The following is an 18239-nucleotide window of genomic DNA, read 5'->3' on the forward strand; positions in this document are numbered from 1 at the left end:
TTGTTAGGTTTTCTCTAATTTTACATTAGCAATTTCATATCTTGCATATTTTAATGAAAATAAGACTCGGTTATTATGTAATGGATAGCATAGCATATGTAACGGATAACGGATAGCATGAAAACAAAAATTATACTGTATGATCTAAGATTTTAATACTAAGCGAATAGTTTAAACCAACAAGTGGACTTCGCACTTTCATATGCTTAGCGATACTTAGTGTTTAGGTTTACGTAGGTTTTTCTAATGAAATACGTACTTAACAAATGCTCACGATTGACTTCCACGGTGAAGGAATAGCATCGTGTAATAAAAACCAAACCCGCAAAATTATAATTTGTGTAATGACTGGTGGTAAGACGTTTTGTGGGTCCGCAAGGGTAGGTACCACCACCCTGCCTGTTTCTGCCGTGAAGCAGTAATGCGTTTCGGTTCGAAGGGTGGGGTAGCCGTTGTAACTATACTTGAGACCTTAGACCTCATATCTCAAGGTAGGTGGCGGAATTTACGGTGTAAACATCTACGGGCTCCGGTAACCACTTAACATCAACAATCATACAAGCAATAAAAAAAAAAACAAAAAAAAGGTAGGTATCGCCACCCTACCTATATCCGCTCCGAATCTGTCATGAGTTCGGGCTAGCTCTTTATTATACAACTTATTTAAAAGACTCGATGTCTCAAACTGTGTGGCAGCATTCATGATGCGAATCGGCTCTGCCCTAAGTGGGCTAGTGAGCTGGTGTACTATGTGAACTCGGCTGCACACATATATACACATATGTATTAATAAGAGAAGCGATATAATAGTCAACTAACAAAGCGGTGGACGGTTTTAACATAAATTTAAGTGTTTTTTTTTTGTATTTGTTTAATAAATGAATTAGGGACTGATAATTCCGTGATGGTTTTGTTTCATTGTTTTTGAAAATCTGACAAGACAAAAAAAGAATAATATCTAAACAGATTTAACGACTAAGTCTAACTACGTAATTACGTCTGATTGATTATTAACTTTTGATTTAACGCTGAACTTCATGTAAAGCCTCAAAGACAATAGCATTCTACTGGGGGACCAGAAGGCCGGTACGTATTTTGCACAAAGAATTAGCATTGCTATCCATCGTGGAAATGCTGCCAGCCTTCTGGGAACTCTGCCAACCGGCGGTGAGCTAACGCAGATTTTCTATTTATAAGTAGCTTTACCTAAATAATTATAATGTCAAACTTAAAAGGGGCAAATGCTTAAATAGGCAAAAAATTCTACTGTGTCAATAAAATATTTTGTTAAAAGCATAGATAAAATCTGTTATTCTTATAGCCAACGAACAAACCAACAAACACCAATAGTATTTATCCGTAAGATTGAAAAGATGAGTTGTTTCTAATCGAATTAACTAAAATGAATAGTATATTCTATTTACGTTTGAACAATAAATGTCATTTACCTCGTATAATGAAAACAATGCATTGAGTTGCGTGTGTTTCGCTTTCTCGATCTCATTAGATCTTCACTATTCTTGTTTACTTTAATTAGTCGTCTTAAAGTAATTAAATAGTAGCTGACCATTGTCCATAACAATAAACTGAGTTATTTATTTCTAAATAGCCAAAGACAAAATAGTTAAATACCATTTTCTCCCGTGCTTATTAATAGATTTCCTTCCTGTTTTTAGTATTTAGCTATTGATGAGTTTTAGGTAAAAAGTAGTTTTAATTGTAAATTAATTGTTCTTAAAAGCGTTAACTACAAAACAAAACCCAAAATCTATTCTAAGACATGAATCTATATTTGGATGCTAATGATAATTGGGTGGGATGGTAATTTCAATTATTGGACGAACACGAAAACGAACAAAATCTGTGCGATGCAGGAATAAAGTTTGTTTGATTATTCTGTAAAAACTGTTCGATGGAGGAATAAAGTTTGTTTGATTATTCTGTTTATCTAATTAAAACGCCTTCGTAATTGTTTCTTTATCCATTAGCGGATAACGCAATCGTTTTGACACTTTGTGTCTACAAGTGTGGACATTTCAAGGGAGGTTTCCTGAAGAATATCATTAAAACTATAACAGGCGGTGCGCGACTTGTTCAATGAATCAACGAATAAGAACATATAACTTTTTTTTTCCTACCTAAGCTGATAACCTTGAGAGGCTATTTCAGCGTAACCTTAACTAGTAGGTGAGCTCACGGGGCTCAACACGAACCCTAGCAAGAGCCGTGCTTCGCAGAATCTACTACCGGATCGGAAACGCGACCCGCTGAGAAGATCCGGCGAGAAACTCAGTGGGCTGTGTCTGAGGGTTAATTTACTCGTCGAGCCCTTCGTCGCAAGCGACGGGTTCGATGAGAACGATGACCGGTGCTTGAGCTACCTAAAAACACCGTTAGTGGATCGGGAGGATCCGAAATGACGTGTTTGGGGCGACGTCGACTGCTTTCCATTGTGTCCGCAGGATCGGGAACATATTATAACGCACACTTAAGAAAGACTGTGTGTATTTTAATGTAGTCTAAGGTTTTATATGCCCAGAGATCTAACAGTCATATTGTTATTGACGAACACAGACACGGGTCGCTCGGTTGTAAGCAATCACTGGAGATGCATTGAGATTTGACATAACGTTTCAATGTTCGACGTAGGTTATCTCTACGGATACTACGGATTACTGGTGGTAGGACCTCTTGAGAGTCCGCGCGGGTAGGTACCACCACCCCGCTTATTTCTGCCGTGAAGCAGTAATGCGTTTCTGTTTGAAAGGTGGGGCTGCCGCTGTAACTATACTTGAGACCTTAGAACTTATGTCTCAAAGTGGGTGGCGCATTTACGTTGTAGCTGTCAATGGGCTCCAGTAACCACTTAACACCAGGTGGACTGTGAGCTCGTCCACCCACCTAAGCAATAAAAAAAAAATAAAAAAAAAATTCGACGTCTTCCGACAGCCATATTTTGGACTTTATTTCCTTTCACATTAGAAATTTCTGTCTTAGGTGACTGCTTCAAACGGTCGACTTTAAAATCTAACTAAAAAACTGTGTGTTTAATTGAATTATATTTTTTTCTCTTAAATCTGTGCTGACCCTACTTAGAAAGTTTTGTTATTATTATTATGTTTCAGGTTTTAATGGGTTATTTATATCCCATAGGCACGACAAAGTGGCATATGTAATAATGAAAATACAGAAAAACTATGTATATATACTAAAATGTCATAATTTAATATTTTTTATATTTATCAATTTCAATTTTAGTGTAAATCTTTATCATAATAATAAAATGAAAATCGTTGAACCAAAAATAGTTGAAATAAAAAATAAAAAAACACAAAAAGAAGAAACAGAAAATCTCACTCACTATGACACTTTGCAATGGAGTGCAACTACTGGAGATGTAACTAAAAAGGGTTGAAGTTAGACAGGCGACCGGTCGTAAAACTTATGGCAATAGCTAGGCAGTATGATAAAACGATCTGCGACCCCATATAATGTGGGATAAGGGAGAGAAGTAATATAATAATAATTTATTTATTAACTTTGAAAACATTTACACATAGCAGTTTAAGTAGAAGAAGACATGAGAATGTGTACGTCACTTTGACAGTTAATGTCAAAGTTTCAGTTGTACTGTTGTTACTGCTTAATGATTGCTCCACCTTTCAAACCGGAAAGCCGACACGACAGAAATACGCAGTATGGTGGAATCTCATCACAATTAATCGTTGCTCATAATAATATCAGGATACATAAATTAAGATGAAGTTGTCTTTAACAATGACAAAAATGCGTCGATACAAAATTTTGTTTTCGTAAAAAAAGGCGTTGTTTAACTTTTAACGTATTTTTCTAATTTGACGGACCATGAATTTTGTGCTATATTTGGAAACCATCAAACTATGAACCACGAAGAAACACCACATACTGATCAGATGTTAGGTAAGAAATAAATTAGTATAATATAATTTATTCCGTCGCACGTTAGAAAAAGAAAGATGTATAATAAACCTGTTTTGAACTCTCAATTTCGGTATCTTAGTGACCCACAGGCCGTCTCAGAATCCGATATATAAATATGAAGTCAGTATTCGAGTCTACACAAACTCTGCGCTTGTTGTAGCGAATACAAGTTCGATTGAGTAGCCAGCGTTTAGCTAATCGAAATGGCTACTATTGTAAGTATTTAACCATAAAGTTAAAAAATCTTTGGCCTCCTGGCAATTTTTTGAAACTTTTCTTATTCTATTTCAGACCAAAGTTATGTACTTAGTCGTCCTTTTGAGCAGTACCTACGCCAAACCTGGTTTTGACCAACACGATCACCATGCAACTCTTGAACACCACGATGATCACCATATCGCCAATATTGAGACAGCGCCAATAGGCCTATCTGCTCCAAGCGCTGGTGGATCTAGTTTTGCACCCAGCAGCTTCCCAGCTGGTTCGCTGCCTTCTGCTACTTTCTCCGGGGCTGGATTAATAGGGGGAGGCCATGGTGGTGGATTTGGATTCGGTGGATTTAACGGTGGCGCAGGAGGTGGCTTCGGAGGTGCCATTGGTGGACCTCAGGGTATCTTCCCCGGCGGTGATGGACCTCCTGCGGGTCTCAAATCACCAGTTATTGATGAGATCCATGGACTCGCCAACAACCATGGAGCTCCTACGCAGTATCGCATTCGTGAGGAACCCTATGAAGTATACCGTGAAGTGACCCACCGTGTGCCTCAGCCTGTGCCAGTTCCGGTACCTCACCCCGTCCAAGTTCCCGTGCCCCATCCCTACCCAGTTCAAGTTCCCGTCATAAGGAAAATCCCAGTGCCAGTAGTAAAAATCCAACACGTGAAAGTCGATAGGCCAGTGCCTTATCCCGTAGAGAAGATCATTAAGGTTCCAGTTGAGAAGGTCGTAGAAGTACCCGTGGATCATCCAGTCCCTGTTGAAAAAATAGTTGAAGTTCCAATTGTGAAACTCATCAAGGTTCCAGTGCACATTGTGAAGTCATACCCAGTTCCAGTAGTGAAGACTGTCCACCACAAGGCTCACGTCAGCCACCACCACAGCCACGGCTGGTCCGGCTGGTAAACGACCTTTTAAGGTCATCTTCTACCTCATCAATATTCATTACCATTCCTAGTCCGGTCTTCTGTGAGCATTTCTTGTAACAGGTCATCGAGAGGCTGCAATCTAGGGTGATAACTAAGTCATTAATTTAGGTAAAACAACCTACGGGTTAAATATTCTTTTGTATTGTAAATATTAATGTAGGTTTTTATTACTTTAAAATAAAAAAAAGATTTCCAAAGATTTTCGTTTATTTTTTTTATTAAAAAAACCCATTTTTAAGACCGTAATTATTTGTATCAAATAATTCACGTTAAGCATTTTTACTTATTATAACACACAGTGATAGAAATCTTGTAAATTAATTTCATTATCAGTGTCCAAACGTAATGTCCTGATGTTGATAAGACACAGACAGAATATAGAAACCTGAATTACTTACATTTCTGCAGAGCATAATAATAATTCGTACCTTTCTTCAATAAACAACACGACAACATAAACCAACAGATTTTCGAATTGCGCTGATTTGTTAAAAAATCGAGGAAGTTATAATTAGTAATGAAGAAAAGTAACAAGCACACACTCGCCGATACCTAATGTACTACATACGTTCGTTCACTCCTAAGTTTATGTTCAAAAACATGCGTTACAATTTAAGTGAAGAGACATATTTGGAGTGGTTTTAGGGAGTACATTGTGAGTGAGCCCATAAATTGAAAATGCCCCGACTTGGCGTAGTTGAGGCAAAGCAATTGAGAATCGACCTCACGTTTCCATGTAGGTGACATTTGCGTTATGATGTCTATGGAATGTAGAACTACTCAATAACGGATCGGTCGTGAGGTTGTCTGCTCAATGAATTTCCAAGCAATCCGAAGCTCGCTGGGACTCCTTAAAAGCTAGACTCTTTGAATAATAATTATAGTACTATAATACTACCTTAGTATTAAGTGTAGTAGAATTGAATTTTCATGCTCATTTCTCAAGGTGAGTAACGGTATGTACGTTACAACATCTATGAGCTAATATGAACAAGAACAGCAAAAAAGTCTGCGTGTGATGCTATTTATTATATGCGTAAATGTTATTATTTCTGGCAGGTTGTTTAATGTAGACTCAATGTTTAGAAATACATATTTACATACAGATATTTAATGTGCGGGTGGGGGTACCACCACCCTGCCTATTTCTGCCGTGAAGCAGTAATGCCTTTCGGTTTGAAGGGTGGGGCAGCCGTCGTAACTATACTTAAGACCTTGGAACTTATATCTCAGGGTGGGTGGCGCATTTACGTTGTGGATGTCTATGGGCTCCAATAACCACTTAACACCAGGTGGGCTGTGAGCTCGTCCACCCATCAAAGCAATAAAAAAAAAATGTAGTATATTTTTCATAAATACCAATCAAAATGTTGGTATATTCTGCCCGTTGCTCATGATGTAATTAAATTGAAATACCGGTAGTTCTCCGCAACTACTCCGACGACAAGTACTAATAATGATTTAAAATATACAATATTTTTTAAGTTCATAATACATATGTATGTGTGTGACACTTGCGGCTTCTGTTAGATTTATATAGAATTACGAGATATTCAATAATTCAATTCTTGTTAGCTTGTATTACTTAATTTTTTTATTGACGAGATGGGTGCACGAGCTCTCAGTCCACCCGGTGTTAAGCGGTCACCGGAGCCCATATAAATAAAAAACGTAAATTCTGCCACCCACCTTGAGACATGACTTCTGAAGTTTCAGTTTTTCAGTACAACGGCTGCCCCATCCTTCAAACCGAAACGCATTACTGCTTCGTGGCAGAAATAGGTAGTGTGGTGGACGGTGGTATCTATACTATCTATCCGTGCTGACTCGCGATATGCTCTACCAGCGGTAGTTAGATAATTTATAAAGTATAAGTATTTATGGAAAATTATAATTATGATTGACTTTAATAGATAGACTCGTTTTTCCCGAGGGCGAAATGGACGTGAACTAATTCCACGTAGATAACGGAAAACAGTATAACTATTTTAACTTAACGAGGCACAAACCTTTTAATAAGATCATATTCTACGTGCCCGTAAAATAACGTATGGTAGAAGTGCCTTCCGTATTCATTATTTCGCGAGTCATTTGTAAAAAAACCTAAGTCATAAAAAGAAATCTTATTAAGGATCACAGATATGAACTGTCTTCGTTTTTAACAGTAAATAATAAATACCCTGTATGTATATATATAACGCCCAAACACAATCGGTTAATAGAAATCATTATGGCAGATAATTTATTACAGTTCCTATAATAAACGATGTGAAAGTGAAACTTGATTATTAAATCAAATAAAAATACTTCACGAGAAACAACTATCAGTCATAGGTCCGAATTTTAAAATTTGGGTCGTGGTGTTTATCGGTATTATGTAATAAAGTAAAAATGGAAACCGGAAACTACTAAATTTGGCGACCGAATAGACGGCCCGCATTTATTTGAAATAATAAATTCACACGAATCAAACGAATCGAGGTGAAGAAATCGATTGCACGGAAATTATAATATGATATACATATATTAGAATTGATAAACGGTAGGGTTTGGTTTTATGCAACAGTTGCCCAAACGGTCGTAAATAAAATTAAGAGCTGTGTTCCCTCTAAAAATTAAAATTTATAGAGGGGACACATTTTCTTGAAGGAGGTCAAAGGTTGTTGTCAATTAGCTGTTTCCGTTGCGACTTATTAATTATTTATAAGTAGTGTATCGACGAACGCTACGCAACTTCAAATTGAAATCAAAGTGTAATACACATAAAGCACTTTAACGTATTATACCCAATATTTTAGAACATTTCAAATGATTGTGTATGCTGTAGGTCATTGATCCTAAAACGTACCTATTAGTTAGGGCTTGAGAATAAGACCAAAAAAAACCACACACGAATTGATATAAAAGCGGTAAACAGTCAAACAATGGTATTCAATCTTTTTGTTCCTTCTTCTGATAACATATTTTTAGAGAATTGGTCTTGCTAGACTTTCTGTCTGCTCGACAACAAGCGAGCCTTTTCAATGACAAAAAGTGGGTAGGAATACTCATGTTGTAACTTCTATCGTGTGCTTTTTTGTCCATCAAATTTAATAGAAAAAACTTCCAGTTCCAGTCAATTACAAGAAATAATGGTGGTTGTAAATAGTTCTTGATAGATATGACATTTATTTTAAATTATATTTATTTAGTAATTGAAACTTTTTTCCATAAATTTCAGCAAGTCACGAGTTAGATATGTTATTTAATATTAATTATCAAATGTATTAATATGGCATTATATTTAATATTAATTATCAAATGTATTAATATGGCATAATACGCTTCACAATAATTTTTTCTGTACATATTTAAATTTATAGTTTCTGTTTTATTCTAGATTCTCGATTTTATTGCATACTACTATAAGTAGTTCAACTATATTATTGTGCAAATCGACAGAGATGTTTGACAAAGTTAAATCTTATGTTAATTTGTGGGTCAACGAAGCGCGCCCTATTTTATTATCTATTAGGCAATGTCATAAAGAAAGCGATACCTCATCACGCTATTTATGTAATCCTAAATGATTAATATGAGATCTAAATTAATGAATTAGTTTGTGTAATAGTTTTCAATGATGACATTTATTTACCCACCATATACCACAGCTTACCACACCATATATTGTTGGTTGCTTTTAATTCATTTTAAGCTTTGAAAGTCTGGAGAAAGTGTAGCAAATTGTATTAAATTCCTTAATTTAAATTGTTTTTGTTTTTCTACATCTTACAATGACGAACAAGCGGTTCGCTTACTTGTCACCTCTGATAATGATCAATCCCTAAGATACTTATATGGAAGCCGCTCTCTATCTTTATACATCGTTTTAAATAGGGTTTTTATGATTGAGTACGATTTATAACATTTTTGATGAACTCCTAACTCTGAGCATCCGTGAATCTATTTCATAGGTGATGGAATGGTAGCTTCGTTAGAATTCGTAGGTGTCTTTGCCTTTGGCGTAGAACTTGACATTTGTTATGTTAAATTCTAATGGTTTATAGAGTTTCTATCATAAATTAGTTGAATGATATAATACTTAAAGCTAGTTTTTATTTGTTTACTTAAAGATTAAAGTTTTTGTTTGCCAAAGGATCCTCTACTCTGAATAAATACCCTATTGGGGTATTGACTAGGAGACACCATTACGCAAAATCGCATAAGTATTTTTTATTACATGGAGTCGTCGTGGCCTAAAGGATAAGAGGTTCGGTGCACTCGTATCTTGCGATGCAACGGTGTTCGAATCCCGCTGGCGGGCACCAATTATTCTAATGTAATACGTACTTAACAAATGTTCACGATTGACTTCCACGGTGAAGGAATAGCATCGTGTAATAAAAATCAAAGCCAAAAAAATTATAATGTGCGCAATTACTGGTGATAGGACCTCTTGTGAGTCCGCACGGGTAGGTATCACAACCCTGTCTATTTCTGCCGTGAAGCAGTAATCGTTTCGGTTTGAAGGGTGGGGCAGTCGTTGTAATTATACTGAGACCTTAGAAGGTGGGTGGCGGCATTTTTTGTTGTAGTTGTCTATGGGCTCCGGTAACCACTTAACATCAGGTGGGCCGTGAGCTCGTTCACCCACCTAAGCAATAAATAAAGAAATAGAAAAATAATATGTAAGTGGAAAAACACTCGGCCACTTGGTTTTAATTGGTTACCGTAGCCTGAAGACATCGGAGCTTGAATGCCGCCCCCACGTTGAAACAAAAAGTTTAATTGAGATGTGTTGTGTAACGGCATTACCGCCCTCCAAGACGGAACACATGATTACTTCACGACTGGGTGGTAGATATAACTCATCCATAATTCTCTTTTCAACTACTTTCTCCCTCACAAACGGCTCCTGAATCACCCCTAATTTTACTGAAAATTAAGTGTAATATAAGTTTGCACGGGATTTATTATTAACTCACCTATTTAAGGAGCACTCACTTGAAGCATTTGTACCAGTCGGTCTGAATCGGAAGATATACATTATTCCATACTTGATTTATGCTTTAAAGTCGCTATTTGTAGGCATCGGAAGCCTTACCTTAGCATCAGAATTGTGAGCTCGTCCTACCCATCTAATGACAAGAAAATAAAAAAGAGTAATGCTGTAAATTTCTTGTTTAATTTTATCTCATCTGATTTCATAGACAGCCAAAGCTAATATGGTACACATAATATAATATGTGCTCAGATACTTTCCTAAACAAATACTCCCTAATTTAACCAGTTTACGGGGAACTGTGATAATGTTGCTATTTGAACTGAGTTTGTTAAGTATTTCAATGAAATAAATCATATTGTACTTTGTGCCATTGTTGATCGAAGCTCAATACATAATTGCTGATTAATTAAATTGCAATAAGCATTTGTTTTCATTATGTCGTCTCTAGTTTTCTATATCTAAAAAGTTAGTTCCGTTTGTTAATATACTTTTAAATATTTGAATAATCATGTAACATAACGTCTTATGAAGGAAGATCGAGAGTCCAGATTAGCATAACTAATTTTTTTTTATACTTTAGTATTTACTGACGTCTAAGATAACCAGCTCGAAGTAATTTATTCAAGAGTGTCATTCGATACACCGTGCTGTATAAATATGTGGCGCGATCCGTTATCACATCACAAACCACCGAGACTCGGAAAGGACAGCAACAAATTTTTTCTTAGCTGGCTTCAAAGCGGTTAGCTAAAAGCCATGGCGTTTGTTGTGAGTTGATGCTGATAAAAAACTGAAAAGCTCTATAAATTTTATTGTATTCTTAAGTTTTAAATTTTCGTTTTATCCTTGTTCCAGATGAAAGCGTTTTTCATTTTTGCTTTAGCGTACGGAGCACAGGCTGGACTATTACAAGATCAACATGATTCATACGTGTCGTCAGCATTAGGCGCGTCGTCAGCTTCTTTCGGTCCACCTTCAAACACATACGGTCCACCACACATAAATGGTATCACAGAAGCTCACGTAAGCGGTCCGACTGTTTTAGAAGAGAGTTTAATTGAACAGCACTCACACGGCGGACACGCTTTCGATGCTGGGCACATTGACGATCACGCTCACTTCGAGGGTCATGGACATATTGATGTCCATGAGCACCACGACGATCACGGTCATATTGGAAACGGCCCGTTAGGAGGAGGTGCTGTAGAAAGTTTCGGTGCTGCGGATATCGCTTCTGGACCGGGACTATCAGGTCCTGACGCCGGTGGATTTGGTGCAGGGTTTGAAGGTGGTGCCGGAATCGAAGGTGGGTTCGGTGGTGTGGAAGGAGGCGCAGAAGGTGGTTTCTTTGCTGGTGCTGGTGGGGCTATTGGAGGAGGAATCGGTGCTTCCGGTTCTTTCGGTGAACCTAGAGTAATCGGAACCAGCGTTTCTGTTGGCCGTCCTGACCCTGGTTCCACTAGGTACGAGCTCCAGTCCGTTGTGCAAAACGTTGTTCGTCGCATCCCAATTGAAGTGACCCGTCACATCAAGGTCGCCTTCCCTCAGCCCGTACCAGTACCAGTGCCACATAAGGTAAAGGTACCAGTTCCCCAACCCTACCCAGTCCACGTGGACGTAGTCAAGAAGGTTCCCTACCCAGTATACAAAACGGAGCATGTTGAGGTGGAGAGACCAGTCCCGGTTGAGGTCGTCAAGCACATCCCTGTAGAGGTCATCAGGAAGGTGCCTATCCCTGTGGAAAGGCCTTATGAAGTCATCAAAAAGGTGCACGTTCCAGTTGAGAAGCACGTGGAGGTACCCGTACCCGTCTGGAAGCCATACCCCCTCCACATCATTAAGCACGTCACCCACTACAAGAAGAAAAGCTGCTGCTGGTGAACGACATGTTTTGAGTCGTGATATTGCCAAATAGTCAATAGTTTTGTAAATAAAACTGATAGTCATTAGCTGTACATATACTTAGAGATACCTTTAATAAAATTACAAACTTACTTAGTTTTTTTCTCTCTTAAACATATGTATATTAGACATGAATCTAATATCAGCTCCCAAGCATTCGTCTTTCATATTAAATTAAAAATTCTTCGTGAATATTCAGTTCGATGTTCCAAATGGAACATTAGCATGATCTAGAACATTGTTAAATCCGATTTATTTTTTACATTTTCAATGTAATAATTACTTTAATATAACTTTCTAAAAAAACGAGTCAGTCATTGACATAATGCCATAAATATAATTAGAAATACGAATTTTAATTATTTTTTGTTATCATGTTCCGTCAATTCTCAGCCTGTTTTCATAGTTTTTCAACAATATTAGCTATAAGTATTGACAGAGTTCAAATTGCATTCTATTAAAACAACATTAGAAAAGTAAAAATAAAGAAAAAACATTTCTACTGAATTGTTTAAACATTAATTCGCCATAAAATAGCTTATATGTATGTTGTTACATAGATTATTTTCAAATGTTAGATATAAAATAGGAATAAATTTACGTAGAAAATTATTAGGTAACTTATTGTTGCATCATTTCGTGACATAAGATTTTAAATAATTAATCGATTTAGATTGAGAAATGAGAAGCTAGTTTATTATGCGTAATGTAATTTCAACAACTTTCTTAGATCAGCTGATTTCTGATGATTTATGTGCATTATTACGTGTCAATTGAGGTCAGTATAAAGGCAGGTTAGGACATAATTTTTTTTCAAGATGGGAAGAGTAGTTCTTTATTTTTGCTAGTGTAACAAAATCATTGAATTCATATAAAAATAAATAGATGCCTTAAAAACATGACATATGTTCTTTAATCCATAATGTGCATAGATCGCAAGGAAACTCACTCATTGACATTGGCAATGCCATGGGCACGAACGGCCCTCACTAGTAGGCTCCTCAGGCCGACTCGCGGCGTTCGATGACGACGAAAAAGCAGAGCTGCTGTTCGATACACTGCAAATACAGTGCACGCCCAGTACTCAATCTTGGAACCCTGTTCATGTAGGATTAGTAGATAGTGAGGTCGAACCCAGAGCCTCCTTGCCACCCTCGGTTACGTTACCGCCTGTCACCCCAATGGAAGTTAAAGACATAATCAAAGACCTACGTCCTCGCAAGACTCTCGGTTCCGACGGTATATCTATCTGCGTTATTAAACTTCTACCCGCCCAGCTCATCGTGATGTTGGCATCTATTTTCAATGCCGCTATGACGAACTGTATGTTTCCCGCGGTGTGAAAAGAAGCGGACGCTATCGGCATACATAAACCCGGTAAGCCCAAAAACTATCCGACGAGTTACCCCCCGATTAGCCTCCTCATGTCTCTGGGCAAACTGTATGAGCGTTTGCTCTACAAACGCCTTAGAAACTTCGTCTCATCGAGGGGCATTCTCATTGATGAACAATTCGGATTCCGCGCAAACCACTCATGCGTACAACAGGTGCATCGCCTCGCGGAGCACATTCTCGTAGGGCTTAAGCCCTAACTGACCTAAGCCGTTATACACGGGAGTCCTTTTCCTCGACGTCGCAAAAGCGTTCGACAAAGTCTGGCACATCGGTTTGTCCATTTTCCAAGTCATTTGTCCATTTATTTCGATAAGACATTATTTATTTTATATTCGTCCATCCCTTTTTATGATCATATCATCCACAAATGAAGCTAAGTTCATCTTTAATATCTGGAACCGCTGATTTTATTGACAGTGCCTTTCGAGAGTTATTTTTAACCAGTACCAATTGAAGATGTTTTCGAGTACCATGAAATATTTTTCTTTAAATGTTGTTTGAAGAGTCCTTACTCCAGCCAGTGGTTTGGATAAGTACCTGGAGCTACTGGTATCCATGAACGATGATTAACGGTTACGATTGATTGAGCCGCAATATTCCTTGCGATTTAATATAGAGATAATAAAAAATCATAAATAAAATAAATTAAGCTACTGGTGCTAGGACCTCTTGTGAATCCGCACGGGTAGGTAACACCACCTCGCCTATTTCTACCGTGAAGCAGTAATGCGTTTCGGCTTGAAGGGTGGGGTAGCCGTTGTAAATATACTGAGACCTTAAAACTTATATCTCATGGTGGCTGGCGCATTTACGTTGTAGATGTCTATGGTCTCCAGTAACCACTTAACATCAGGTGGGCTGTGAGGTCGTCCACCCATCTAAGCAATAAAAATAAATAAAAATTTATCAATGTAGTAGTATTTCATATTTCTTTTTTAAAGGCGTTGATGGGGAACGCCATAACGGCCTTCTTGGTATTAAGTGGTTACTAGAACTCATTGGTATTGCAAGTTGAGACATGAGGTCGGAGTCTCAACAGGATTTTAAGGATATTAACGAAGGCACATTGTACTAAGGGCTTACAATACACTCTCAGAGATTGATATCTTTGGCAAAATTCAACGAACATTAGTAATATCGGTAATGAATTGAAAATAGACGAGTAGGTGATGTTTTGAATTAATAATGATCTGTAAGCTAGTTATGAGATTACTTGGTATTTTAAATCTAAATTATTACTTTCTTTTCAAATTATTCACTAAATGATACAAATTGAAACAATTTATAGATAGATCTGGAAGTTGAAAATTAAAGTACGTACTCTCAAAGACATGGTAAGTGTATTCTTTAATACGCTTGTATTAGCTTCATACGTATGTTCGTTTGTATGTAATTCCATGGAATCTTTGAACATGATTTTGACTCCTTTCAAAACGTCGGATTAACTCGAAATTTGGCATACCGTCAAGTTTCCGATAACAATTCAATATTTTAAACAGTTAGGTAGACCCGTTATTTATTTTCGGCAGTCAAAACAACAAATACATTTGAGCGCCTTCTGTTTTTTCACTTAGCAAATTGGAAACTGTTGTATTTGCCTGAATGTACATTAATTAATAATTTATGATACATAATGCTACATAAACTATGACTAATATAGGCTTACTATAAATCTATAACAGAAAAATAAATAATAGTTAAAAAAAAAAACTAAAAAAGGCGCGTTTTGGTAAAAAATAGAACAACAATTTATTAAAAAAAAAAGCTTGGCGTGCTTTTTAAGACATCAAAATGAGAAGACTTTTATTCATATCTGTCAATAAATTATAGCTATTGACACCTAGCACCTCACCATTTATTTTTAATTTAAATTTATTTTCTAATATATCTCTATAAAACCTCTAATATATCTCTATATATCTCTATAAAACCGTTTTTTAGGGGTTTTTTAAACTATTATTTATTTATTCTTAGAGTCGTAAGTTTGCATTAGTTTTTGAATCAACTAACGCCTACTAATTTTTCAAAGCAAAAACTCCTACATAAAACATTAGCTGGTCCAAGTTGAAAAAATATTCAACAATTCAAACAATATTATTTGGCAATTGCCTTAGACTGCGACTGAGTAATGAATAGTTTATTGGACAGTATTGTGGACAATGTTTAAATCTCAATGTATAGGTTCCATCCTGTACACAAGCTACTTCACGGAAATCTGGAAACTGGGTAAGTCTTGCCCAAGCGCGGCAGGAATAGGCGAATGCCCTCCATCTATTGTCCGATCACCCTGCTGTTGCATGTGGATGAGTTGTTCCAGCAGCTACTGCTGAGAAGGGTGTCACCGCACATTCTTCTCAGACTCCATCTTTTTTGTTACACGATGTTATTCCTTCACCGTGGAAGTCAATCGTGAACATAATTTGTTGAGTACGTATTTCATTACCAAAATTGGTACCCGCCTGAGATTCGAACACCGGTGCATCGCTCAACACGAATGCACCGGACGTCTTATCTTTTAGGCCACGACGATTTCGAAATTTTTACTTAATTAATATTACTTGTATTTGACACTATGAAAAATACCCTATGTTAAGATAATTTGATACTTATTTATGTATCACAGGAAATGATCAGTGCCATGTTACTTATTCAACGATTGCTCAGAATATTCTACGTGGGGAAATAGTATTATGAACCGAAAGCTTATACATTTTCATATAGCTCAAAATCTAAGCAAATTTTATAAGCTGGAACATACTTCAAATATAATATATTGATATATAGATTATAATATGAAAAGCTTAGGAACTTACCAAGTTGATAAATACATAATCTATTTGATAATTTGAGATGATATGTACAGAAAACATTATTACTAGTACGATTTTTTTTTTGTCAGAAGGAAATCGCCGGACTTCCGCCCTCTACTGGGGATGAAGGGCGGAGCATGTCAGAGTCGAACTGACTAAAACCTCCTGTCACTCAACAACTAACGTCCAAACCTCGCATGAGACAGAACTCATGAAGAGGCAAAGGGAGGAAAGTGAAGCGTTTAGTGCGGAGCACATCTCTCCATCACCCTCCCCCTCGGGACGCCGGATAGGCGGTCGTCGGCGCCACGACCACCAGCCCTCTCGGTCGGCAGGCTATCCGAACCCCGCCTAGATGGCGCCGGTTAGAGTGAGCTATCCTACGGAATACCCAGCTGGACCAGAACCAGCGTGGGTCGAGGATAGCCGGTCTTCCATCACCCGGATGCTCTTGCATAAAACGCGTGCAGAGCAGCTACTAGTACGTGTAGGTATAGGAAGAGATCATTCTTGATCAAAAATTTTCGCTTCACAGCTGAGAAATTGGAAACCCTAATTTTTCGAAAAACTCAGTTGTGGATACGGGCTTCTATCAGTGCAGACTGAGACATCTTGAATTAATACATATTAATTAGAACAAAAACCTAGTTCGGTACGTAGTTTTCATGCTATTTTTTCTAGAATATACGCTCTGTTACACTTTTCTTAAAAATAATACTCAACCTAAATTTATCTAAGGTCTAGAACTCAAAATACAAGGTCAGTTATTTTTAAGTTCATAATAGAAACACACATAATCAAAGTTATTAGCATCAGACGACATGAATATTTATTAACTAAAACTATAATACTTTTACGGTTGAACCTCGCTTTTGTTATCATTATACTAATTTTGACGTTTCGAATTCTTCACAGTTTATCGCAAAACTATATTTAAACATGTCTACGATTCGCAACAAACTAAAGAAAATACAATTATTTATTGAAGTATTTTTTTCCTATCTATACTAATATTATAAAGAGGAAAGATTTGTTTGTTTGTATTGAATAGGCTCCGAAGCTACTGAACCGATTTGAAAAATTATTTCACTGTTTGTAAGCTACACTATTCCCAAGTGACATAGCCTATAATTTTTTGAAAAAAATTAGGGGTCCTTACTAAAACTCGAATAATGTAACCCAAGGTGTAAAAAAATTACCTAAAATATTCTTTACATCGCGTGCCTGCGAGAACTATTGATGATAGAATAAAATAATGTACTACGACTTTGTAGAACACATTATTATTTACAAAAAATGTCGCGACAGCATATGTCTAACTATTATAGTTATGCCGCAATAAGTGTTCTTTTATTTAAAAAAATAAAACAACGTCAAATATCGTTGAAATTTTTGTTATAGAACGAGCGGAGCCGGAGCGGGCCGCTTGTCAATTATAAAAACGTCGATAAATTAATATCAGTCGAAATGTGGTATTAAAATATAAATGTATACAAAATTAAAGCGCGTCTCTTCATCATAATTATCTTTTAATCAATCAACTTCAAAACAAATAAATTTACTTAAATGAGTGTGAGTGAAAAGGATAACAATTAAATATGTTTCTAAGTCAAACGTAAGTTATTTTAATAAATGCTGTTGTAAAAACTTCTCAGAAAGGTTATTGATCAGGCACCCCAGATTTTTATTTTAAAAATCTTCTTGGATTTAAAAGATAGAAATTCTGTGTTTATTTATTTTACTTTTATTTATTACTGTTGCGCAAATACTATTATAAAATAGCATGTTACAAACATTATATAATTTTTCATATTCAGTTCACATGTGTTTTCATCTGCATCTGATAATATGTAATTAGGTCTGATACACTAGTGTCATCATCACCATCATTAACAGCCAATTATATTCCACTGTTACATACATTCGTGTATTAGATAAAAATTTAATATTCGCATTTATTCAAGACAAGTCGGTACAGAACGATACGATGCGATTTATACGACGAGGACACGGTGTCATCCTTCCTATGCAGGGTAAGCCGCG

At 36.7% G+C, this 18239-nt stretch overlaps 2 protein-coding genes across 2 annotated transcripts; both read left to right on the plus strand.

Annotated features, from left to right (window-relative positions):
* Positions 1-4109: 4109 nt before the first annotated feature.
* CPG7 (cuticular protein glycine-rich 7) lies at positions 4110-5082 on the plus strand. Its single transcript, NM_001173324.1, is given in 2 exon segments — positions 4110-4175; positions 4252-5082. Coding segments are annotated over 2 exon segments (843 nt in total). The 5' UTR covers positions 4110-4163.
* Positions 5083-10769: 5687 nt separating this feature from the next.
* On the plus strand, positions 10770-12083 carry CPG8 (cuticular protein glycine-rich 8). The gene is made up of 2 exons (NM_001173323.1): positions 10770-10857; positions 10945-12083. Exons 1-2 carry the CDS (start codon positions 10846-10848, stop codon positions 11968-11970), a joined length of 1038 nt encoding a protein of 345 aa, NP_001166794.1. The 5' UTR covers positions 10770-10845; the 3' UTR covers positions 11971-12083.
* Positions 12084-18239: the final 6156 nt, after the last annotated feature.

Source organism: Bombyx mori, chromosome 18 (assembly GCF_030269925.1).
Source record: "Bombyx mori chromosome 18, ASM3026992v2".
Classification (NCBI taxonomy): Eukaryota; Metazoa; Arthropoda; class Insecta; order Lepidoptera; family Bombycidae; genus Bombyx; species Bombyx mori.